The sequence below is a fragment of the Clupea harengus genome, chromosome 22 (genome assembly GCF_900700415.2).
Source record: "Clupea harengus chromosome 22, Ch_v2.0.2, whole genome shotgun sequence".
NCBI classification, from domain to species: Eukaryota; Metazoa; Chordata; class Actinopteri; order Clupeiformes; family Clupeidae; genus Clupea; species Clupea harengus.
The window spans coordinates 19,728,844-19,756,478 of record NC_045173.1 but is presented as its reverse complement, the minus strand read 5'-3'; the positions used below and the strand labels follow the sequence as shown (position 1 = coordinate 19,756,478).

The 27,635-nt window shown below is 44.4% G+C and overlaps 1 protein-coding gene across 2 annotated transcripts in view; it reads right to left on the bottom strand.

Moving 5' to 3' along the window:
- The window catches only part of dlc1 (DLC1 Rho GTPase activating protein), a 65,826-nt gene that overhangs the window by 26,718 nt on the left and 11,473 nt on the right, over window positions 1–27,635 (bottom strand). The window contains exon 1 of one of the 2 annotated variants that reach the window (XM_042703061.1): window positions 3,486–3,824. The exons of the other annotated variant lie outside the window; for it this stretch is intronic. Within the exon in view, the coding sequence (XP_042558995.1) occupies window positions 3,486–3,498 (13 nt within the window). The 5' untranslated portion in view covers window positions 3,499–3,824. Of the gene's footprint in view, window positions 1–3,485; window positions 3,825–27,635 lie in introns of those variants that run through there. 2 annotated transcript variants of the gene reach the window in all.

The window sequence follows — 27,635 nt, the reverse complement described above, 5'->3', positions numbered from 1 at the left end:
ATTCATGGAACCCAAATATTAAGCACAAGCATTCACACAGGCATATGAAAAGACAGCTGTGCTGTGTGTAATAACAGCCTCTTACATATGTAGCGATTAAACTAAACTGGTCCAAAGGTTTTCCTTTGGAACTGCGCCAAAGTTCAAAAAGCTGTGTGTTGTCGCCCAGCTTCTAAAATTACCCCTCCACCTCCACCCTCTTTCTCTCTCTCCTCTCTCTTCAGCCCTTCTCCTTTTCCTGACAGGAAATTCTCACAAATGCTGGCCAATGTCCCCCCCTTGACCTGGACTGCTGATGACAGAGGCTGCAGTTGGTGCGTGCATTTCAAAAAGAATTCCCCTCACTCCCTGCATGAAAGCAATAAGTGTATGTGTGTGTGTGTGTGCGTGTGTGTACGTGTGCTGCTGGTCAAGGGCCCTCTTTTTATCACAGACACATGGAAACCAGAGAGGACCAGACCAGAGACTTAATCTTGGATGAAGGCTAACCTCACAGTGAACATCATGTCCCTCTATTGAGCAGCTCTCAAGTGGAGGCCAAGCTCCTGTCACGTTTTTTTTTTTCCAGTAGAAGGCGGCACCACACACTTAGGAGCAGTACCTCAATCTGGCCCTGCCAGGACCTTATCCAGCCCCTTCAAAGCAAGGGGTGAATGGATGGAGCTTTGATGCAGGTTAGCGCAGATAAGCCTGGAGACAAGCTGGCAACCAAATGTCCGACACGCACAAGTCAGCATTCTCCACAAACTCAACACTGTGATAAGGACCACCATTGAAAGAGAGTGAAGGGAAGTGAGAGACAGAAAAACAATGTAAAAACAGACACTGTGTAAAGCCAAAGGATTCTGTCACACACACAATACTCATACACAACTACCATGTTTCACACATAACCCTGATTTCCCAAGGCTATCATGTGTTGGCATATCAAATGCAAGAGCAGGAGCATATGGAGCTGAGAGTCTGGCTCATCTGTAAGTGAGAGGGTCTCCACCATCTGTCTGGCTCAATGGGAGACTTGCCCGCCATAACACACACACACACAAACACACACACACACACACCCACACACACACACACACACACACACACACACAATGATAGAGTAAACCCTTGGCCCATTAGTCATCCAACACCCCAGACAAACACACACACACACACACAGAGAAAGAAAGAGCAAGTGAGAGAGAGAGATAGATACCATATGAACGCTGGCAGATTTATCCAGCAGGACACTTATCCAGAGCCGGCTGCAGGGTGCAGTCACTAAGATTTGCAAGGCCATTATTTTCTAGTGTAAGATTGGTCATAGTTGTGGTGATCCAGGCATGGGTGGACAGTATAGGGGAGAACCAGTTCGATAATAACACTTTTTATTTCATAAGAGACTGAAAGCCATTTTGTGACAAAAAACCCTACATCCATCTTCTGACAATGTCCTCAAATTAGTTGGACTGTTGGGATGGACAGCTGAACAAGTATGGAACTAAATTCAGCATGAATAGGTAATGTTCAAGTCCTACAGGTCTGCCACAGTGTAAGCTGCAAGTGCAATTTCGCAACAGGATGCTTGACACTAAATTGTTGTAATTTGATGCTGTCAAACTGTCCTGGCAGGGTGGGTGTTAGTGCTATCTCAACACCATATTTCTTGCATATCATACTGCAAACCATATTTCTTTCAAAACCTATGCTGCAAGTTATAGCCCGCAACAAAAAAAGATTTGTATCAAAGCAATGGCACTACGAGAAGAAATCCTAGAAATCGTTGTGAACATGAGCAAAACTTTGAGCGGACAGAACTTCCCCAGTGACATGAAGTAGCCTGCTTACCCTGCTAAGTTTGCTATAGCATTTACCGTCACGTAAGATATACAAAAAAACCTAGAGAAGGCTTTGGCTGCTGATGTATCCGATCGCCCTGCTCGTAGAGATAGAACGAGCAAATAGACTATAAGATATAAGATATACTTCCGTCATTGATTTATTTGTTTTGGTTCAAACATAAATGTTATGATTAAGGATACGTTTTGTGTTTTGTATGTGCATTATTACCGAACATTTTGACTAGCAAGTTTGCAATTCATGTTATTTCGCTAGGCAAAAACTGAGGGGGGCATTGCCCCCTTTTGCCCCCTCCACCGCCGGCCCGGCACTGGCCCTGCACTTATCACACATCAGTAGACCAAAGAGATTCATACATTTACAGACTCAATAAAACTAAACCCAATCTGGCACTATGTGTCACTGGTGGACACGCAATGGATCACAAGACATGCTGTCTCGTATCAAGAACAATGTGTAGGCTACATGTTAGTGAGCGTGTAAGTTTGTCTGTTCCGACAGCCTGATTGGAAAGGGTGTTGAAGTGATGAAGTCTACACAAACCAGGGGCATAGGCTACCACTTTTCACTATGCCCAGTCTCATTTACTGCATGTGACTAGACACCAGTGGTATGTATGTGTGGTGTGGTTGAGAGTATATGTGTGTGTGTAAATTCAAATCCTCAAATAAGTGTGTCTAATTCTCTTCAAATTCTCTTTCACATACCCATCTACGAGATCAGACTCCGTTTGTTTCAGGTGCGCTCCAATTTCATCATGTCCATATCACCAAAAGACAAAACTCTACAACTAAAATAAACACACAAGGAATAATATTGCAATTAATCAGTTAACCTGGCCCATTCAACAGTATTCTCAAAACACTAAACACACGCAAACACATATGCTAAATGCATTCTCTCCACAAAACGGTGACATTACTAACACTACGGCAATGAGAAGTCTGCTCCAATTTAGCAAAAGGTTCCCAGACTATGCAGCAAAAGGTGCCCTGTTGTCATCTGGAAACGCAACCCCAGAAAGTGAAGAAAAATGGGAACCACCACATCCCTGGCATCTAAACACCCCACAACACAAGGTATCTTACAACCTAGAATGCCTCGCACAAGCACAAACGTGTTGTTCAGGCTGTGTGAATTGTTTTATCGGGGGGCATTTAGTATTGCAGCTTACTTTTTACCAGATACGTCCTTCGCCTAAACTTGTGAGAGAACGCAGGTCACCGTTGACCACACAGTTCTTATCTCGGAATTTTGCGAAAGTCACAGAAAGGACGAACGGTGGAGACGGGTTGCGCTCCGCAAGGCGCAGGGAGTTGGGGGAAAGAGAGATTGCTTATCTGACAGCCCACAGCGCTGAGGCACAAGATCGAGTAGACCGTACCCGCAGAACTGTCCCAGCTACGTGTCCACTATGAAACTGGATTTTAATTTGCACACAGTATAAGAAAGTTTACTCGTAAAAGGTATCGACATTTACAATATCTGAAGAGACACATCCACACCAGAAAGTCTAGATAAATGTATTAAGAAGATAGAACAGCCAGGATAAGGATCTCTTAGCGCTAAACTTAGCCCTCAATAAACATTTAAACTCTATACAGCGGCTATATATTTTTGAATTGAAGAAAATAACTTACGTGTCAAGATCATTTTGTGTTCCTTTTTTGATCAGGTGGAAATAAAATAAAAAACTACTCCTCGCGAGTCCACTGTTTTAAATCCGGCGTTACAGAGACGTTTGCATGGTATCCGGCGTAATCTCACAAACGGCTCAGAACATAGTTGGCTATACGTGAGATGTCTGCACAGAAAGTCCATACAGTGTCGCGCAAGAAGATAATTCCATTATTAATGTTGGTTTAACTCCTTGTAATACACACACACAGTTATACTAAGAAAACGTTCCTCACACAGCACCAGTTCTCGGACCTCCACACGGACCGCTAGTGCGAATGTGAATGAAATTGCCTGATTCAGAGTTTAGGAATGGCTAATCGAGCCCTGGCTCCACCTCCCTACACTGAGCCACAGTAGTCTCGCCACCTGACTTGCCGCGGGGTGGGTGAGTGAACCACAGTGCTGTTCTACATATAGGAGTCAATCTATTGATCAGAACGGAAGAAGTTCAGACGTGGTGTACGTGTTATGGGGCGCACTCTGCGAAAAGATGGGTTTCTTGAACTTTGAGGTGTTTACCCAAATTGTATCGGCCCCTTACTAAACTAATGCATAGGCTATATTTTCATGTGCGCCAACTTTCCACGGATTTATTGAGAAGGCTAAGGCATTTCGTTTTTATCAAATAAGCTATTTAAAAAAAACAGGGCAGATGTAGTTAGCTAATGAGACGCATGTGTCACCTTTTAGTGAATTTAATTATTTATTATTCCTAAATATAGCGACGTGTACTACTTCTGGGTCTGTTCTATAACAAGGGAAAGTGATTAGTGGATCAGTAGATGCTCTCTTTGCTGTAGAGAGACTTTGTCTGCGAGGCTCAACATCATTGAATGGCAATTAAACTGGCGCGACATTAGCATGTCATTAGAAGAATCCATTAATTACAAGGACAATTGAGCCTCGCCTTTGTGGGACATGATGTTCTGAATGACGCCGACACAATAGAGAATTACAGTGCCATGGTAATGCGAACGAGACCCAATCAACGGGCGTCCATGAGCCTAGCCGTGGGGAGCACACAAGCAACACACACATACACAAAGAGAGAGAGAGAGAGACTCCTCTAGCAATTCTGCCACCACGACGACGGCACCTCTCAGGCGGAAAGGCGTCAAAAGTTACAAAGCAGCCGTCTGAAGTAGGCTGGTGGACTCATTGTGAAAGCCTCAGTAAGTGATCAAAAGGAATGGTAGTGCCTGCAAAAGGCAAACTATATTTTAGCATCTCAGCAGCAAGAAAGATTTTTAAATGTTTTAAATATATAATTATTTTTCAGTAGGCCTACAAACCACAGATGTATCCAAAAAGGCTATACATCGAGGATCGAAGTTGATTTCTGATTGGGAAAACCTTATGCCCACCTATGGCCAGATGACATAGTAAGCTTACACCGCTGAATGCCATTTCTAAGACTGTCTGGATGCAGCAGATACTGTCTCCTACACAGGGTGTGAGGAAGTCAGGAAAGTTAAGCTATATTTTTACATCCTAAATGTGTCTTTTTGTGGTGATGGAGTCATCCCTTACTCACGTCTGCAAACCAAGACTGCTGGAGAACCTTCAATTTTTCCCTTGTTCTTCCTTACTCTTATTTGTTCTCTCCATTGTTTCTTTTTCTCTCTCTCTCCGTGTCTCCCTCCCTCTCCCTCCCATCTCTATTCACCACACACTTCCACACCCCTCCAGCTAAATCCCCAAATCATGTCATCTCCGCATTCTCTGGGTGCCGTTGCTTTAGTAACGACTCACACGCCAGGCAGCCGACTCTGAGATTGCGTTTTTCTTTTTCCACACACCTGTCCAGTTACGCATCACCCTTTGTAGTCTTGTGGAACACATAAAGCAAATTCACCGCAAGCCCACCTGGGTGTGTATCATAACCTGACACATCCATGGAGCACAGACAGTGATTCCATCCATGCTGCTATACAAACTCACATGCACTTACACAAGCTTTAGAAACAAGTCAGGTTATTTCAATTGTCCACATCTCAATCGCCCCCCCACCTCCAGTTATAATTGGTCTCACTTCTTTCCTTCTACTTTGTTTTGGTCACCAATAATGTGGTCTTTGTCTGTCATCTAAGAAAAAAAATTGGTGTTTCCACGTGTGCAAGAGAGAGAGGGGGGAAAGACGAAGAAGATAAAATGAGACTAAAAAGACAGATTCCCCTAGAGGTGTGTGCATGTGTGTGATATTGTGCATAGAGGTGTGTGCATGCCTATTTGCATCTGCTTGGGTACATATGTGTGTAGTTAAGTCGTTACTTGTTTGTGAAGAATGCACGTGTGTTTGAAACAGCAAAAAACAGACAAGGTTATGGTGTGAAGACACTCTGGGCCTCATTTACTAACAGGATTGCGCCCGTTTTCAGGCGTAAAATAGCGGGTAAAGACATAAAACCGTATTTACAAAGGAGGCGCACCTGAGTAAATGCGCAAATTACCGCTGCTGGGAGGGTATAAGGGAAAGTGGGTGTGTGCCGCAAAGAGATGGGAGGAGAGGCGTTAAGTGCGCCTAATTATGTACCCTATTAGTAACGAAACAAGAGGTGTTTCAGCATGACATATCAGCTGCTAAATAAAAACTATGTGCCTGCGAGAAATTAGAAAAATACGAACATCAGAAATGTTATTTTTTTTGTATGTTTATATTTGATATATCATTTAATATAGGCATATACAAAATTGTCCCACCAGCTAGCTGTTCGGCCACGCTTTACCCAGAATTGCCGCTCATTGTATGGTTTACTTTAAACCGTATTTCGTTCAAGCAAACCGAACGTCTGAAAATGTCAGTTGTCCCTGCCCTGTCCACGCTACAACTCCAGTTTTCAAATGTATCTGCCTAGGGCAGCATTTTTGAAAAGCCTGATTTTCAGTGTTGGAATGCGCCGTTTTAAAGTAAAGGGGTGTCGTGTATTCCTACCAGACTATTTAAAGGGATGCTATGGAGCAGTTAACCTGGCTATTAACTATCCTAGCTATCTCTAGCTTAGGGAACCATATTAACAGTTTGCAGTTGCCTGTGTGTGATTAACTCATGTTAATATGTGTGAATATGAACTTGTAAACATAAACTCGTTAATATGAAGCTGCACAGGCACCCTGAGGGGTCACCATAGCAACCCAGAAACTCAATGTTCGCTGAAAAGTTGAATTTCCCAAAATCAGCTCACCAATAAAAGACAGTCTTGAATTCAAAGTGATCACAACTTTTAATGTGGACGGAAGGGCTAAACGGAGAAATATTTATGAGTTTCTATATTTACCTGGGTTGCTGTAACCTCGTGAACCAAAAGCTCTAATTTTAATTTTAGCTCATCGTCCATGTTGGAACACGTAGGCTCTTTCTTCCCTATTTTAGTGGAGCGCTAAATAACACTAATGGGCGGTGTTAGGCGCAGATGACGCGACAATGTTTTTGTTTGATAAATAGGATGCAAAATACCGTGCGTTATTTGCGGTTTGGCAAAGGCGCAGATTTTTGCTGCGGTCGCAATGTTAGTAAATGAGGCCCTCTGTGTGTACTTGTAGTTGTACGCATGTTAACCCATGTTTGTGACCATGTGCAGGATGAATAGGTAAGGTCACCATTCACATAATCTAGGAGGTCAAAACAGAGTTAGAATAACAACAAAGACGGGTGCGAAACACACCATTTCAACATTTACACTTCCGGGCTACGATTTATGGCCACGACCTGACACAGCGCAAAATATCTCCCTTATGCATCTATACACACCTCTATCTAGATGCTGCACTCCACAAATCCCCACTGAAACTTCACCATGTGGTGAGACACATTGCATCATTAATACAAAGCAGACAAACTAAGTGCAATCTTTATTGGCCCTATTTAACCTGACAGAGACAGAGAGGGGAAGAGACCAGTTTATCTACTCAATCTTGCATTGCAAGCAGTCCAGCAGCAAGGACAACAAATAGCAATTACCACCTTATGTGTGAGTAAGGGGCCATAACTGGTCACTTACCCCAGAGCAGTGGGTTATTCAGTGCTGATAGCCTTAATTAAGGAATCAGGGTAAATGCATGAGGCCATTTAGGCTTTGCTGCTCTAACCCAAACTTGTTGACATGACGTTTGTGTCCCATGATTGACTGTTGAGTGATTATGAAATTTGATATAATCTAAAAGACTTCGGGCCCTGATTTGAAAGCACAATGTGCACCTTGAACGGACTTCACGCAGCAGCAATGACACAGTGAGAATAAATGGGGATTTGCTCATTTCATTGACAAAACAGGGCGCAATCAAGCATAAATGGGTAATTAGTTGGTGTGGCAATCAAGTCATTCTTTACCAGTCAATCACAATGATTCGACCATACCTTATTAATGTCCACACAGAGCTCTGTAATTGTTCTACAATGGAGCAAACAATACATTTCCGGTCGCAAGCGGAGCAGTTTACACCGTAGGAGATGGACGTTCTTTTGCAGGAGGTCCATACCCGACATGAAATCATTTTTGGGCCCGCCAGAAGAAAGTAATTTAAATAAAATCCTTTCTCTGTATTAAATGTGTGGTTTATGCTTGATGCACCTTACTAATAAAAATAAACAATTGGTCAAGATATGCTTGCTAAGGAAACAACTGTTCTGCTAACTGGTCCCTTCTTTGATGTGTCTGGCTCGCCCAGTTGTCATCTCCCGCTGCTGGTACATGCGGTTGGGCCTTCTGGAAGGCTGGGAGTCTTGTGTAGAGCCAGGATAGTAAGTGAACGCATTTACAATTTTATAAACCTAGGGATAAACAAATATAGCACTTAGGATCTTGCTCATGGTATAACATTAGCAAAAAAAAAAATTGCGAAGTTATTAAATTGGATTTAGTTCAGGCATGGCTGACTTTGCGCTTTGCCAGCCATGTTGCTAATTAATGAAATGAAGGTCCTATGTCTTGTATTCTAGGACACTGACTGCCCCTGTTAGCTAGGTATGGTAAAAAGCTTGCTGCGGCTGAATGTAGACATGTCATGGTGGGGATGACTGAGGCAAGTTTTATTTTATGGACTTTGTGATGCCAGCAGGCCAGTGGCTTGGGCAGCAGATTCTGTGTGTTTGTCTATGTCTGCCTGTCTGTCTCTCTGTCTCTGCCTCTGTCATTCGGTCTATTTGTCATCCATTTTTTTTCTGTCTATCTTTTTATCTCAATGTTTCTCCCTAGACAGTGACTGTAGTATTTGAGTGACCTCTGTCAACCCAAGGTTAACCCTGTGAAAACGGTGCAGTAAAAGCATGAGGTTTTTAGAGCTCACACAAATTCACACACACACACACACACACACACACACACACATACACTAACATTCACATTATTCCTTATAGGAGACACATCCATACCCAGTTCACCATAAACACACTTTCCCTCGGTGTCATGCTTGTGTTCATTTACTAAGTATCACCCATACTGATGTGACCACTCCTCACCACACAGGCATTTCGAGTATTTGCTTGAAACAGCACACAACCCTAAACCAAAACACTCTTCCCATGCATTTCACACAGTTATAATAAGAACCCATCTGCACATAGACACATGTGAAAATAACTTCTTTCTATGTGACTCTAGCAAAGAAAAAGAATAGATGATTACACTGAGAAGGCTAACATGCTAATTACAGGAGTATATTTGGTAGTGAAACCACCCAGTCTTCTGTTACAGAGGCCGGCCAGCGGACACGGTTTCCCACACGATCTGGAGAGCTATGTGGTTAAAAAGGAGAGGAGAGGACAGAGGGGATGGACTTTCTGCAGAGCACGGGTGTGTCTCTGAGTATCTCTTTCTATGGGCCTGTGTATAAGTGTGTAGGTTTGTGTGGATACATGACATGTATTACTGACTTCACATATGAAAATAGATGTACATTTGTATTTGTATGTGTGTGACAAACAGATAGTCTATCTAGTCTACTATTGCGAGGGTTTGTTATGATTGTTGCGGCCAAAAGTAACTGAATTCATTCTCATGCAAAGTGCGGTTATTGCAAGTTAAACAACATCAATTGCAAATTATGCAGAAATTTCATGAATTATTTTGTATAAATATTGCAGTAATACGTGAAATCCTTGAATTTGTCTGAATCGCATTTCCTGGAGGGACTGTGTAATTGCTTGTTAGTGCATCTTACTGTATGATTGTGGAAGGTTGAGTGTGTTTGTGTGTGTGGGTGTGTGTGTGTGTGCATAAATCCATATTAATAATAGTAATCATCATGTCGTAATATTACCTATAAACTCATATACACTTGATCATTTGGTACAGTGTGTAGTTAAAACTCCCCATTCTTTGTTAAGTGTTTACAGATGGAGTGAGGGGAAGTGGAGTGGCAGTGGTGTATTACCATCTGTTTATAAAGGGAAAACAATCAGGAATAGAACAGAGCAGGTGTGTGTGTGTGTGTGTGTGTGTGTGTGTGTGTGTGTGTGTGTGTGTGTGTGTGTGTGTGTGTGTGTTTAATGAGTAGAACATTAGGTGTAGAATGTACAGTATTGTGAGTATGCAGGTCTATGACATTGTAGTTCATAACAGGAACCTCCCAAAATAGCAGACAGGCTCTCTTGTCTCTCTGAGGAAGAGATTACAGCTGAGGAGGTAACACACACACACACACACACACACACACACACACACACACACACACACACACACACACACACACGCATGCACACACACACCCAACACACAAACACAGTTGAGAGGGAGATGTGCATGTCTATCCTGTCTGTCGCCACAACCTCCTTCATGACTTTAATTACAATCAATACACACACAAACATGACACACACACACCCACACACGCACACACACATACACACACACACACACACAGCCACACACACTTTGGAGGTGGAGATGCAAGGAAAGTTTTGGGAAGCACTTGGCAAAAGCAGGTCCCTGCCACAACCTCTTATGATAGCTTTATAAAACACAGATCCCTCTAACAAACACACACACACACACACACACACACTCTCTCTCTCACACACACACACACACACACACACACACACAAACACATGAATACACATGATATATCACACAAACACACACACACACACACACACACACACACACACACACACACACACACACACACACACACACACACCTTGTCCAAAATAAGGGCTTCACATTCTGACCACCTGTTTCATTGTTTTGTGTGTGGTTGTGTTTGTGTGTGCCGGGGGTATTCCATTACAAAAACAGTGGGCAGACATCTCCTGTTACGGCCCATTCAGCTCCACGGGGCCAGACTAGCCAGCACTTGATAAGAGAGACCCAGACAGTTGTGAAATATCAGGCGCAAGGGTAAGTGGAGAGTGAAATTAGATATTAATCCCCCTACTGGTGCTAATGTGTGTGGGGGGAGGGGGACTGCCAGAAGACCAGATTCCAGCCCATCTCAGGAATTCTGAAATTCCCAGTTCAGTGGTAACTGAGGTTAAACCACTCAAATTAAGAAGATGGAGGGCAGCCTTATCAACCAGATCTGCTGGGGGGAGAGAACGAAGAACAAGCCCAATAAGTGAGGAATGGAGACCTGTCTCATAAAGAATATTTGTGTGTTCTCACGTGTGTGTGTGTGTGTGTGTTCTCACGTGTGTGTGTGTGTGTGTTCTCACGTGTGTGTGTGTGTGTGTGTGTGTTCTCACGTGTGTGTGCGTGTGTCTGCATTCTTGAAAATGTGCCTTGGGAAATATGAAAACAGGTGCCAGAAGTCGCACCTTTCCTCAGGCAGAGCACAACTGTACTCCTGCGTCATCTCCTGCGGCCACACACATACATAGAGACTTTAACATCAACACACTCTCACACACAAACACACACCCCAGTTCATGTACTTGGACGCCTAGGGCAACCAATCCTATACCTGGCCCAGATGTTTCACTGTGATAGTGAGTGCTTGACACATTCCCCACTAATCTGTCTCAACTCAATCATAGCAATACAATAGTAACGAGCAAGATAGAAAGATAGAGATGAAAGCAAAGATTGATGAAAAGAGAAGTATAGAGTAAGAAAATAGAGTGAGACAGAGAGAAAATCATGGACAGAAAGGGTGCGAGGTAGAGAGAAAGAGCTTGGCGGGGGAGGGGGGGGGGGCAGTTGAAGCCAAGGGGAATGCAGACTTCCTCAGAATTAAATGACTTGAGATGTAAAAAAAACTTTATAACAATACAAACACCAAATCTAGTGCAAGTGGGTGGGCGAGGTAATCCATCCTGATGTTGTCTTCACACTGATCAGATCAGAAACGCAATCATGCCAAGATATGACAAACTGTTAAACTGAATCAATTGTGTTTAATCGGTGAACTGCCCTGGTGTGTCAATAAAATACTAATATGTTGACACATTTCTTGTTGCACAGGTATGTGGTCACGATGCCTTATGAGCATTTGGAAATAAATAAAAGGGAGGAATTCGGAGGAGACGGCAGTTGTGGAAATAAAAGTAGGATTAGGTTCTCTAACCAAGTTTATGCTAAGGCTAGGGCTCAAGCCACTAGTTAGCCATGGGACTTACCGTTGAAGAGGACATGAGGACATCATGTGCAAGCGAATTAGCCTATTTGTCACGTCACTTGACAAACATGAGAAAACAAAGTCAATCAATGTGTCTTTTCATTGTGATTTGCCTCCAACCTTATAGGCTAGGCTTCAACTAAACTGATTGTGGTGCTCTCTTGGGCTAACGTTTCAGAGACAAATATTGCTGATCACACCCAGCTTAGCAAAAAATAAACCTGGAATAGTATTTTGAAAACAGTTTCTCTATTTTATTGTGGTGAAAGGTATCTGTGATATACATGAAATTGACTAGATTAAACCAATCAAGAAAGAAGAACCACTGCAAATGTGTGGTCAACTCTCTGCATCATCTAAACTTTCTGCATCATAAGCTAAATACCACCCCACCTCATCTCCCTCATCCCTGCTACTGCTGGGGGGCAGAGCGCGTGGGTATCAGCTGGTTCATTCATTCCTGTCTGATCAGCTGTCTCCTGTTTGGCCTGTTCTGTCTTCTACTCTCTCTCTCTCTCTCTCTCTCACTCTCTCTCTCTCTCTCTCTCTCTCTCTCTCTCTCTCTCTCTCTCTCTGTGTTGACTAACATTCCTCTACTAGTACACCGTGACATCTCACTAATTTTATTCAAAACCCATAAGGAGCTCCATTTAGTCATCAAAAGAAAGCAATACAGGCCTCTAGATCAGCTCTCAGAAGCTGCTATGTGGAATGTGTGTTTGAAGGGGTAAGATGATCTCTCTGTCGGGGCCTGAGAGAGAGAGAGCGAGAGAGAGAGAGAGAGAGAGAGAGAGAGAGAGAGAGATAAGCATCTCCACACATCGCTACTGATAACAGATGCTTCACATGTGTCTCAGTCAATGACTAATGACTCGAGGGGAATTACTGCAGAATGGACAATAATGAAACACATTCCAAGTCCTTGTCCTGGCATTTCTTGTACATGAGAGTCTGCAAAGGTCTCTCTCTCTCTCTCTGTATGTTTTGTAATTTGTAAAGTTGTGTGAGGATATCCACACATTAATCATTATGAGTGTATGGAAAAAAGTATGCTCCTACTGTTTCAGTAGTGTTTTTGTGTTTGTGCATGTGCAGTGTGTTTGTGTGTGTGTGAGAGAGAGAGAGAGTGTGAAGATGAGCACACATGCCAGAGAAAAGTGCTGAAACAGCTCGCCTTTTATCAGCAGTGCTAACTGGTAGCTGAGCTGAACATACTCACACACACACACACACACACACACACACACGCACACACACAGATATTCTCTCTCCCACACACACACACACACACACACACACACACACACACACACACACACACACACACACACACACACATTCTCTCTCTCACACACACACACACACACACACACACACTTGACATGTTTCTACACTTCTGTCTCAGATAGCACAATGTTAGACAGTGTCTGAGAACATGATATACGATACTACACTCAGAGCTGTGAGCTGCGATAAACAAGCTGAGCAGAGCCAAACCATATGCCACATACACTTGGCTTCACTGCAAATCCTTTATTGCCTTTGTCTAGCAATATTTCTCTTTTTTGTCTGGTTTCAAACCTTCATTTTTTTAAATATCATATAACAGTGCTATAAAAGCAATACAGGTTGCTATTACATGGTATTACATAGTAATAACTGCAGGTTGCTTTAAGGCTTACCCCACATGTGGCGTGTTTTGTGGTCTTATGGGTGTGAGGCTCTGCCCCTGCTCATATACTGTACTGTATATCACAGCCTCCCGCTCCCCACAGACAACTGGCCTCACCTCTTGTCTCAGAACTTCAATCGCTCCGCATTTCTCTCTGCCTTGCTGCAAGTGCTTCCACATGTGTCCATGTAGCTTAACCCTAGCCCCTCTGTGGGTTTAAAGGAATAGAAGCAGTTTTGCTTGAGAGCCGTAAGGCTGGACTGCTTTGCCCGTTTTGATCCAAAGCACCCTCGGAGACCCACATGCATGCAGGGACGCACCCATGCATCCGCACACACACACACACACACACACACACACACACACACACACACACACACACACACACACACAGACACACACACACACACACAGACACACACACACACACACACACACACACACACACACACACACACACACACACACACACACACACACACACACACACAGAGAGTTGATAACTAGGAAACAAATTCTTGATAAGGATCAACAATAGTCTCCCTCCCTCTCTTTCTGAACCACTGGAGACGTATGAACACTGTGCATTGTATTCATTGTATGAACCAGTGTGATAAGAGAAGAGCGGTGATTTCCATTCACCTCTGGTACTCACATGATTTGCATACATAATATGGTTACGATATTATATGACACAACATGATACAATATGACATGATGCTTCACATTGCAATAAAGTCGGAAAAGGCATGCTCAAACAGGCCATGCCAGCTGCTTCTCATCCTCACACCCGAGGACAATAAACTGAAATGTCAGCCACAATAGGTTATCAGTCAGATAGTCAGGGATGTATTTGTGTGTGTTAAGTGATTGACATGGTGAGAAGTCACAAGATGATGCCAGGGGAATGCCACGACAGTATAATTTTGTACATTCACACACACACACACGCACACACACACGCACACACACACGCACACACACACGCGCGCGCGCACACACAAACACACACGCACACACACACGCGCGCGCGCACACACAAACACACATACACACACACACACACAGACAACACACACAAACACACACAAGCACACACAATCCAATAATCACTGAGCGCTTTTTCATATTGCCCCTTCTCCCACCCCCACCCCCACCCCTGCATTCCTGTGTGAGTGAGGGCAGAGATAAGCTGTTATTGAGAGCCCCGTGCTGCCCGTGTCAGCGTGATTCATGACACACACCTGGCTGTGAACCTGAAACGGCTTCCTTCACCATATCACCAAGACATGACATGAGATATAAAGAGTGGGGAAGAGAGTGAGAGAGGACAATATCCATCTGGTTCATCTCTGTAATATAGTACATTGGGCCAGCTTGGCATAAGTAGGGCAGTAATACAGCATTTAGCATTCAGAAGGACTGATGGTGCTTTTAAGCTGCTCTTCGATGGAAAGCACCTGTACACTTGAGTAGTCTTCAAAACTCATTTTCATGCTCCACTTCACTTCCTTCCCAACACTGATCATATAGACATGTCATTCAATGAGCCACTGCTTGCTCATTGGGAGGCTTAAGTGTATTTTGAGTGTGGGGAGGGAGGTATGCACATATATGTATGAAGTTATGATTACTAGCTGATAGCAGTGTGAAGTATGCAATCTTAAGATATCTGCTAGCCATCGTGATGAGCCTCATTGCCTATGAAATGTGTGCGCTATATGTTGTTCCCCTACACCTTGAGGCCATCACTTTGTGAGAGGTGTTTGGTCAGGGGAGTGGTGGTTCTGTAATGTCAATCACACGCGCTATGGAATTTACAATTGTGCTAAGGTATAACGTATACTTACCAATAAGTAAGTGCACACACACACACACTCACACTCACACTTAGCCTCACAAACACACGCTCTCACATAACACACACACATTTGCATGCTTGTCTGCACACACACACACACACACACACACGCACACACACACACACACACACATAAACCCTGCACAGAGGCTATGCAGGAATCTAGATCATAGCTCATATTTTTTCAATTAGTCACACATGGGAGGAGGAGATTAGAGATGGTTTGGTTTAGACTAGGGGGAGGTTGAAGGCAGAGAGATAGAGAGAGCGAGAGAGTAAGTGAGAACCAGGGAACAACTGTGAAGGGCAAAGAAAGCAAAACTATCTGGAGACATCGAAGAATAGAGGGAGGGAAAAGAGAAAACACAGACTTTACAACCACGGAGGATGAACGAGGGGAAAAAACAAAACCATCTTTCTCAGTAGTCAGTAATGCTAGCGTTAGCATAGCACTGTTGTTATTCTCCCACCCGCCGCTCTAGTCTGGTGTCATCTCCCCTCTGATTTAAACATGCTACATTTATTCCAAAGAATTAGGCTTCACCTCCAGCTAGTGGTTCATTGAAGCATGGAATTGGTCCCTTATGCCACTGACCCTTCATAAAGCCTTCTGATGATTTTCAGAGTGGTTTTTGCAAACCCGTCGTCAGTAGGTTGGATTACTCAGTAGAGTTTCTATAGCCATGGTTCATCTACATTAATCGGGTATTTTTAGCAGGAGGTTCATGCATTCAAATTATGGCGGAAAATGTACAAGTGTTCTGTTTTTAAGTTAAAGTATACATTTAAATGTATGAATATATTTAGATTCAAGTTTCTTACCATGTGGTATAGACATATAGTACTTTTTAATGGAGTGTTTCCTTCTTGGGAATTTCAGCTATGATATGGCTTAAACCAGAGGGTTTTTCCACTGTCCATGCACGCTCTTGATTGCCATACAATACACGTCTCAGCTTTCACACTATGCAGAGTGCCATACTCCATCATTAGTGGTAGTTATCTTCTACGAGGGCACTAAAGGTGGCACGCGCTGCCTCACTTTGATGGAGGAATTCAGAATGCTGGCCAAAACCACACTGGAGTCTAGTCAGGTAAATAACAGAAATGCTCAAGGCCTGACCAATAAAACCAAAAAATGACTTCTAAATAGTTGAACATACTTGAGCCATCTTGCAACCTACGGAAAATTCCATTGAGGCTTACTCCTTTTAATGGAGGGGTCTATTACAATTTACTTCCTTTCATTTTTCTCATTTGTCTCTCATTTCTTTCCAATGTTAAATCTGTTCACACAAACAGAAAGGCTGAAGAAACAAACAAATGGTTATTTTTACAGTGTTTTACCCTCTGTATCCCATAGTGGCTGTCGATGGCCGATATATTTCTATTTTTATATCTATTTCTAAACAATTATATCAACCTATCGGCACCTTCTTCAATATAACAAGTAAGTACATTTAGCTATAATACTTCAGTAGGCCTACATTACATTTTTCACAACCTGTTATGATTAACAGTAATGTTTTATATATACATGTATATATGTATAGTCGTATATCTATTAAAAAGGGGAGAGGAAGTTTGTTTTGCTTCTCTATCAGAAGTCTCAGGAGTCTGGTGCATTGTTAAAGAATTGGGTATAGAGGGTTAAAACCAGAGCCATGTAGAGACACTTTGGTTAAAACTTCATCATGTCAAGTCTCATCACAATGTCACATTTTCTAGTCTGCTTTTCCATAAATGACCATGTCTCAAATCACTCACTGGCTCTGACAGTGTCTATCCCCAAACTAAAGTAAAATCCCCATCTCAAGATGATGGTGTTCACCCTCAAAACAAGTTCTTCTATCAGATCCTTAAAAATGTGTTCTTTGTTGTTGTTGGCAAAATAAGGTGTCGGCCTTCAGCTCGGTTTTGACAGACTCCATCTGTCACAGTCCAGACACAATGTTTCTGGGGCACACAATGTTTCTAGGGCACGTGTGAGAGTTGGCTTGGCATTGAGGGTAGGGCTGGGAAGAGAGAGAGAGAGAGAGAGAGAGAAAGAGAGAGAGGGTGGCTGAGGCTGCCAAATACATGCCAGCCTCTTTCTGTTGACAATAAATCACTCTGACGCTTGCTATCCCCGTAGGCCTGTGTTTTTCATTTGGATGGCACTACAGTAGATAAATATCTAGACTGGCTCATTTGCAGACGACTGTGTGCTGACAACTGAGGACCCGAGGGACCGATGGGACAGCAAGAGGGGACAAGCTTCCAGAGTTATGGAGGGGTGGGGGGTAGGGGGGCAGTGAGGACAGTTTATACTGAGATGGAGATTAAGGCTGTAGCAATTAGCGATAAAGACGCGAGTGTGATGGGCCAAGACAGGATAACAAATAGCGTGTCCTCCAGAGCAGCGTGCAGAAAATGAGCCCTGGAGCGCTAGTATCTGCTACACCATCTCACTGGCTGAGTGAACCAAAAGGCAGTCGCCTGGATTGGACTGACTTCATTGAAAAAATATGATAAGGCCCATACTTATTACTTTTAGTTTAGCGAATGCTAGGAGTGAATGGTTGAAAGACGGGGGGAGTCAGACAGAGAGAGAGAGAGAGAGAGAGAGAGAGAGAGAGAGAGAGAGAGAGAGAGAGAGAGAGAGGGGTCTTGTGTGTCGGTGAGAGAGTGCTACCTATGGCAAACCAGTGGAGAAGCCTCTCTTACAGACTAGACAGTACACCATTCCCCTCAGAGGTGCTTTCTTCAGTTGGCCTGACTGTATTGAGAACTACAGTGGGAACCTGCCTGCCCATATCTACATAGCATCAGATGAATGGAACAAGAGGAAATGGGCCCAAGCTGAACAGATGGGTGCAGATGTGTATCCTTGTAAGCCATATGCCACAGGCAACTCACCTCTCCAGAACTTTAATGGATAACACAGAGCAGGTATGAGGCTGTCTGCTATGACCTCTGACCCCAGTGTGAACTCTGACCTCAATGAGGCACGTGATGGCACAGGTCAAATAACCAAATCCGCCACACCCAAAGTGAACCAGATGAAACTATGGGAAACGAGTGAGTGAGAGAGAGAGAGAGAGTTCAAAACAAAAAAGTGACAGACAAAGAACGAAAGAGTGACTAAAGAAATACACACACATACACACACACAAAAAACACACCCACACAAACACACACACACACCTTGTGGCTGATCGATTGAAGAGTTTTTAGGGGAGAGATGATGAGTTGCTCCCGCACTGATTCTTTTTTTTTCACACGAGACAGCCCTGACCTACATAATCAGCAGCCACATAGCACATGTCTGTTGGGTTGAGGTGTGTGTGTGTCTTTGTGTCCATCTGTTTGTATGAGAGCCTGTTTTGTGTCAGTTTCAGTAATGCTACTATGTATTCATATATGTTGAAGCAAGGACTGCTGTTAGCTGTTTTGGCTAAATGTATTGACTCATTAACGATGTCTCCTTAAAGGTGCAGTCCACGTTTCTGATCCAACACTCTTTTTGTCAAATTCAGAAAGTTGCTCTTCACAGGTCAATTCACTGTGTGCATGTGTCTGCGTATCATATGCTTGGGTGTATGTATTCATGTATGTGAGAGAAAGAGCTGTTTGCAGACGTGAGGCTTGGAAGGAGTATGCATTTGGGCCAGTATAAGCAAGGCAGTCTGTTCTGTATGTGTGTGTGTGTAAGTGTGTGTCTGACAGAGTATGAGTTAGCCCCTTGTGTAAGTGTGACTAAGCAGCTGAATGAAACTCTTACAGATCTGCAATGAGTGGTCCCTGTTTCTTTGGCTGCTTGAATGTTTGTCTTTTTGGGAGGTGAAAAAGCCACATATTAGGAATTTGAGGAATGTCGTGTATATTGGAAGAATAAATAAACAAGCAATAAAAGACAGATAGACAGGGTGAGAGAAGGAGAGGAGTGTGTTGAGCTTGTATGAGCCTCTCTGTGTGTGTCTGTGTGTGTGTGTGTGTGTGTGTGTGTGTGTGTGTGTGTGTGTGTGTGTGTGTGTGTGTGTGTGTGTGTTTGTATGTGCATGTGTGTGTGTGTGTGTGTGTGTGTGTGTGTGTGTTTGTATGACCCTCTGTGTGTGTGTGTGTGAGTGTATGTGGGTGTGTGTGTAGGGGGATATGAAGCATTCTGCAGGTGTTCAGTTCTCCCTGCAGAGAGAGAGTGGGAAGAGGCCAAGGCCAGCCGCATCTCCCCTGCTCTCTTTCAAAAGGCTGTGGGTCATTGTTATGGTTTAGTGGCTCAAAACAACGCAGAACAGCTGCTGAACCCGTCCGGGCCAACATTCTCTCTCTCTCTCTCTCTCTCTCTCTCTCTCTCTCTGTTCCTCACAAACACACACACACACACACACACACACACACACACACACACACACACACACACACACACACACACAGACAGACACACACACACACACTTTATCTCTCTTTCTGTCTATTTGCCCAACTTGTGGAGCTTTTTTAATTCACATACACAGACTGATTTTGTATCCCCAAAAGAAAAAGAGAGAGAAAGCGAGACAGGGAGAGACAGAGATGATATTGCCTTACGACAGTGATTTAGAGGGACCCCATATGCACACACACACACACACACACACACACACCAGGATTTCTGTTATCTGGAAATTACAGTTTATTTATGTTAAAAACGATAAATTAAAAACTTGCTGGTCAAAATGTCCGTTTTTTCATGCCTATACAAACCGTAGCTATAACGTAGGGCATTTGTGTTTTGACAGCAAAACAGCCTATTAACAACCTACAGTACTGTTTCCCCAAAAGGGTATTAGCCACATTGATGCCAAGATGTAGTGGCAGGGAAGACAGTGCTTCACTCCATTATGGGGGTTTAACTTTTGCAAACGCATGCAAAGTGCTTACTCATGATTTCAGCAAGCGTTTTCACCATTCTGGCTAAAACTGCCTGTGTTCTGCCTGTGTTCTGCCTGTGTTCTGCCTGTGTCAAGCATGTCCGCATAGAGGGCTTCTCTCTGCAGAAGCCTAGGCACCTAGGCAGACAAAAACACACTCACACACAATGTCTTCATTTCTGTTCGATTCAGTCCGTTTACTGTATAGCCATATAGGCAGTGTTTAATGTATGTTTCATGTTGACAAATTCTTAATTTGAATCGAAAGAAAGAAAGACAGAGAGCAGTGAGTGTTTGCGAGACACTCAACAGGAGAGAGGAGAGAGGAGAGAGGAGAGAGGAGAGAGAAGAGATTCAGAGCAGATCTCCTGGTTTGGGAGGAGAAAGTGAATTACACGAGTGGGGAACGTGAGAGGCCCCCTGTCATCCACACCGAAGAGCTTAATGCCATCCAGCTGGCGGCGAGCATTCTGACTGCAGCTCCATATGCCTGGCAGATAGAGTTCCACCAGGCTAGCCAGAGGCCCCACAGAGTGAGGCTGCTCACGACCACAGCTGGGGCAGAGCTATGTACCCACACATGACAGACTGACAGACAGAGAGGACAGACACACTCTGCACCCTCTTTGGCTGTCGACGACATTATTTTCCCTTTTGCATCCAGTTAAGAAGAGGGCAGAATGCTTTTGTGTGCTTGGCTGAGAGGAGAACTGAAATGGACAGGTAAGGGAGGGGGAGAATGATAGAGAGACAAAGACAAGAGGAGAAAGAATGAGAAAATAGGAACACAGAAGAAAGAGAGAGTGGGAGAGGAGGAGAAGAGAGGAGAAATATGAGGTCTGTGAGTTTCATGTGACCCAAAGTGAGATGGTATTTACAGTTTACCTTTATTTATCATGATGGGGAACTACGGCTGCAAATGTCCTTATTCAATCAAGTGTGGCTAAATGATGAGGAGGATGAGGAAGACTGCTTCAAAACTGTCAGGGGGAGAATGGTGAAGGCAGAGAGGGAGAGAGGTGGGGAAGGAGGAGGAAGAGGAGATGTACTGCTTCGAAACTGTCTCGTGAGAACGGTGAAGGCAGAGAGGGAGAGAGGAGGAGGAGGAGGAGGAAGAGGAGATTTACTGCTTCGAAACTGTCTCGTGAGAATGGTGAAGGCAGAGAGGGAGAGAGGAGGAGGAAGAGGAGATTTACTGCTTCAAAACTGTCTCGTGAGAACGGTGAAGGCAGAGAGGGAGAGAGGAGGAGGAAGAGGAGATTTACTGCTTCAAAACTGTCTCGTGAGAGGTGATGGTGAAGGCAGAGAGGGAGAGAGGAGGAGGAGGAAGAGGAGATTTACTGCTTCAAACTGTCTCGTGAGAACGGTGAATGGCAGAGAGGGAGAGGAGTTGCCCTCATTTTGAAAAAAAGAAACGCCCATCACAGCGAGTGCAAATATATGTCAAAAATGTAATTTCCTCTTCGGCCATAAAGCTGCAGGGTCACCGGATCTAAATAGACATCACATGATTTACATCATTCTAAAGAGGGGTGTGTGTGTGTGTGTGTGTGTGTGTGTGCATTTCAAAATCACTTTTCTTCAGAACACAGAATGTCACTTGTCCAGGCATGAGACAACCGAATCCTTGTACGGTCGCCGCGGTCACAAGAGCTGAGGCTCGAGCGCTCTTGTCATCAGATGAAGCCTTTGTTTGTGAGATGCAGAGGCGGGTCACCCCATGCAGAGAAAAGAAAGAGAAATCATCCCACTCTATTACTCTCTCTCTCTCTCTCTCTCTCTCTCTCTCTCTCTCTCTCTCTCTCTCTCTCTCTGTCTCTCTCTCTTGTTTATGAGCATAGACTAGCAGAGCCACACAGCACACGACCTGAGGGACTGTGAGACGAGGGTCAGACAACAGAGGGATTGAAGGAGAGAGAGCGTATGTGTGTTTGGGACAGAAATGGAGAGGAGGAGGAGGATAAGGAGAAAAAAAGATATGGAAAGGGAAACATGAAGAACAACAGACAGAGCAAAGTGAGAGAAATAGCGTGACCGAGTCAGTCCAATAAAAAAAAGAGTGAAATTGATCAATCGTGTGAAAGAGAGACCATCTGAGAGGGGTTTTTTCTCAGCATGTTCGGAACAAACAAGCGCCCATAAAAAAACACACCCTCGGGTTCCAACTGTCACGTTGTTTAGTAGTCGGGACAACAAGGCTGCTCTGAGATCGCATTTCAGTGCATGGCTATTTGCCAGCCTCATCAAAGCGCCTCACATGACCCACACATCCAGCCATGAGGCGAGGCCAGACGCTCGGGCTGTGGGGAGAGTGTTTACTGTAAACACAGCGAAAGCATGAGGCCTGCTGGGGGGAGTGCTGGAGGGTCGTGAGCGGGCAGACACACACACACACACACACACACACACACACACACACACACACACACACACACACACAAACACACACACACACACGCCCAACAGTAACAACAGCAGCAATCTCACAGATGGCCGGATGAATCAAACTCTCAGAGCAGCAAACCAGAGCGTGGTAGGAGGACAGAGGGGAGGCGCTGAGGGAGGACTGCTGAGGAGCAGACTGAGTGAGTCAGAGTGATGCTGAAGTCAGGAGAGGAGAGACAGGAGTGAGTGAGTGAGTGAGTGAGTGAGTGAGTAAGTGAAGGACAATGATGCAGAGTAAACTCACTAAACTGTTGTACTCATGCTCAACAGACTTCAGATGTGTCCTTCAGACGTGAAGTGGCCAGGAGAGAGAGAGAGAGAGAGCGAGGGAGGGAGAGAGGGAAAAGACAGAGAGCATGGCAGAGAGATAAAGAGACTGATAGCACCAAAGAGACACTCAGACAGAGGTGCTCCAGAACTCTATTGCCCACACTATTATGTCATTATTACAGCTAGAGGCTGAGGTCATGTGGTCAGAGTTCGCAAGTCAGGGTCACTCAGCCCTTGGGGGTCACATCGCCTTAGCGACTGTCTGTGTTGCCTGTTAGGGCGACAGTAAAAGCCATGACCCCCCAGCGTTGGGGCAGGGGTCAGGGGTCAGGGGTTGTGAGGACACCGCTCTAATCAGGAGCTGGAGAGGGGGGGGGCGCTGCCCTCAAGAGCCTTTAAACTAGAGCACAGACTGAGACTCACCAGTGTCCCTATACATTTCAAAGGAGCAAGGAGAGGGCAAGAGATGCAAAGAAAGGAGATGAGTGGGAGAACAGATCATAACATGAAGCAAAAAGGACTGTGTGTCTGCGTGTGGACTTTTGTATACATGTGAGTCCATACGTGTGTGTGTGTGTCTGTATGTGTGTGTGTGTGCTTGTGTGTTTGTGTGTGTGTGTGTGTGTGTGTGTGAGCGCTTGTGTGTTTGTGTGTGTATGTGTGTGTGTGTGTGTGTGTGTGTGTGTGTCTGCGCTTGTGTGTTTGTGTGTGTATGTGTATGTGTGTGTGTGTGTGTGTGTGTGTGTGTGTGTGTGTGTGTGTGTCTGCGCTTGTGTGTTTGTGTGTGTATGTGTATGTGTGTGTGTGTGTGTGTGTGTGTGTGTGTGTGTGTATGTGTGTGTGTGTGTGTGTGTGTGTGTGTGTGTGTGTGTGTGAGCGCTTGTGTGTTTGTGTGTGTATGTGTGTGTGCGTGTGCGTGTGCGTGTGCGTGTGCGTGTGCGTGTGCGTGTGCGTGTGCGTATATCTAAACACCACAGCATCACCACTTTAAGTTCACGTGGCCTGAGGCTGAAATTCACAGCACACTTGCAAAACACGACCCCTGCCTTCATAATCTTTCACTCCTTTAACACCCTTTTGTTCCTCTGCTAGGATTGTCTCCTGCAGGCTACCATAATTCAAATCACATCGCTCATCCTCTGTGTGCTGCACGGGTGCCTGGTGTTTCAAGTGGATGACCCATAAACACAAACACATTCACAATAGCTATCCATCACTCCATGGCACGGGCTTTAGGCAAGAGGTGAAAGATATTCCAGGTGAGAAGCAAAAGAGGAGCAGACAGAGAAGAAGAAGAAGAAGAAGAAGAAGAAGAAGAAGAAGAAGAAGAAGAAGAAGAAGAAGAAGAAGGAGAAGAAGAAGAAGACGAAGAAGAAGAAGAAGAAGAAGAAGAAGAAGAAGAAGAAGAAGAAGAAAAAGAAGAAGAAGAAGAAGAAAAAGAAAAAGAAGAAGAAGAATGGGGGTAAATGCTGAATCAAGTGAGCTTCAGACTGGGCATGCTGTATGACAGACATGTCCACTGACTGTAAGCCTGAGGGGACAGTGAGATTGCCCTTTAGGAATGCCATCCATCAGAGTGAGAGTGAGTACTGTACTGAACATGCACACACATATCATACTCATTCATCATAATGACATGGGGAAATGAAAGACACACACACACACACACACACACACACACACACACACACACACACACACACACACACACACACACAAGTGTACACAAACACACACACACACACACATATGTATTCTGTGTTAACTCACAGTACATGGAGCACGGCACACATTCACGAAGCACTACCTTACATTCCAAGTTCTCTTTATAGGTCGGTCGGAATTGAGTTAATCCAGTTGATTTTCCCATTAAGAGTGTGGCTGGTGCCAGGGTCTTCAAACTGCCAAACAGCTCTTGAGTCCTCAGAATTCAAACCTCCATTTAGACAAATGTGCCGTTGTGCTGCATTTGAAGCTGAGTTTGTCCATAAACAGCTCCTCAGAGGCTTGCCCCTTCAAAATCACACGATTGCATTACTCGAAAACATTTAACACATGAAATCTCATGGGCTGATGTAGACATCCCTTTGAACTGCTTCTCTTCCCATGAATCCACCTGACCAGTAAAACATTTCTGTTTACCTTTGGTAGAGAAGAACATTAACAGCAGGAGGGTTGACAGGGGAGGCAAAAGCTTGTGAGGTCAGTATTTATTGACTAACGAATTGACAGATCAGTTTCCAATGGGCATTGGGCCAGAGGATGTTTTGGTTCTGTTTTCAACTGAAAGACAGATATTGATCTGATCTTTGGTTGAGTGTGTCATTGTTTAATGTGTTTGTGTGTGTGTAGGATTGTGGAATGTTGTATGTGTTTGTGCAAGGGTATGTTGTTTTGTTGTCCTCATCTGTGATAAACAGAGTGATTCACATTTAGGGTACCCCCCCCCCCCCCCACACACACACACACACACACATACACATCTGTGATCGTTTAAACACTCATCTGCAATAACTGCTAAGTTTGTTGCTCTGTATGATATTTTTTTTCTCTCTTTCTATTTCTCTCACCCTCTTCCTTCGTTAGTTTATAACAAAACCTGATTAATAAACATCAACCATAAGTCCTGCCACCATTGCCAACTCTCTCACAGAGGGACAATCAGAAGGACTGAACATTCTGCCGAGTAGTCAGAGGAAAACCACTTTACAGTGACTGTTAGATCTCCACCACGAGAAATGTTACAACAGCATAGACACTCACAGATATTATAAATGACAATTCACAAAAGTCAACATTTTGCTTGAATGCTCAAATGAAACAGGGCAACATAGCTAAGAAGTTGCTTCACCACATGAAGGTACTTTCAAGACTCTCTTGTGTGAGAGGGTAGTGTACTTAGAACCGCCTCTACAGAGGGACAGTGTGTTTTCCGAGAGAGAGAGAGAGAGAGAGAGAGAGAGAGGGTGAGAGTGAGAGAGAGAGAGAGAGAGTGAGTGAGAAAGAGAGAGAGGGAGAGAGAGAGAGGGTGAGAGTGAGAGAGAGAGAGAGAGAGAGAAAGAGAGAGTGAGTGAGAAAGAGAGAGAGAGAGAGGGTGAGAGTGAGAGAGAGAGGGTGAGAGTGAGAGAGAGAGAGAGAGAGAAAGAGAGAGTGAGTGAGAAAGAGAGAGAGAGAGAGAGGGTGAGAGTGAGAGAGAGAGAGAGAGAACGAGAGAGTGAGTGAGAAAGAGAGAGAGAGAGAGGGTGAGAGAGAGAGAGAGAGACAGAGAGAGATCCTCAGGCCCCTCCTGACTAGATCTCATTCTCCACATGTGAAGGGTTGTGACCATGTGCTGTAAAGTCCAGGGCTCTGAAGCAGCCATGTAGATCAGACACCACCACAGCGGGGCAGGGTTTAACTCAGAGCATATGGACAGAAGGGTTTCTGCTAGCTCTCACTCTGCTCCCATGTATGATCACACACACACACACACACACACACACACACACACACACACACACACACACACACACACACACACACACACACACACACACACACACACACACACACACACACGCACACAAACACACATTTGCAATAACATCAAGATCCAACATATGCACTCAATCACCCCTGTGGGAAGCCTTAATCGTGGATAAAGTCCAGCAGTTCCAAAATATGAAGCCTTAAACCCTCCTTCACCCCAGGTGGTCAGGCACCCTCCCCCAGTCGACTCCACAGGATGCCGGACCCAGAGCTTCCTCTGGTTTTGGTAAACAGAGCTAGGATTTTTTTGTGTTTGTGTGTGTGTGTGTGTGTGTGGGGGGGGCGGGGGGGGGGGGGGTTAAGGGATGGGTTAAGGCTGCAAGCTGAGGATGCATAAATGCAAAAATATCCTTCAGCCAATGAGATGAAGCCAAAACATCTCACTCAGCCAGTGATATTCCGCCATCACAACTCCACAATATGCTAGCAGCCCCATCCAACCCTGTTACTGTCACATCAACAAAAAGAACAACAAACAAACAAACAAAGTAACAAAAAAACAGTCTGTTATCTGCATTATGGGCTTAAATGTCTATGTGACATGTAAAGGATTTTGAGTGTTGACGGATGCTCTGTGCGTATAACTGATGCAGGCGTATAAATACATATGTGATCATGTGTTATACTGTGTGTGTCTCTGAATACAACCGTGTATATATTTGTGTGTGGATGTCACGTAAAAATGAGTTGGGGTCCTGGATTGCTGCCTCCATGCTGGTGATAATGACTTGATGGCTTTGTGTGGGCCGCTGATTAGACTTGTCTGGGCTGAGCAGTCTGTTTTGATGACTGCTCAACAGCTTTGCTGGAGGCTTTTGGGCAAACACTTGAGCTGGCCCAGTCTTAATTTGGCTCTGGCTGGCTGAGGGGAGAGAGGGGGCATGCTGGGCAG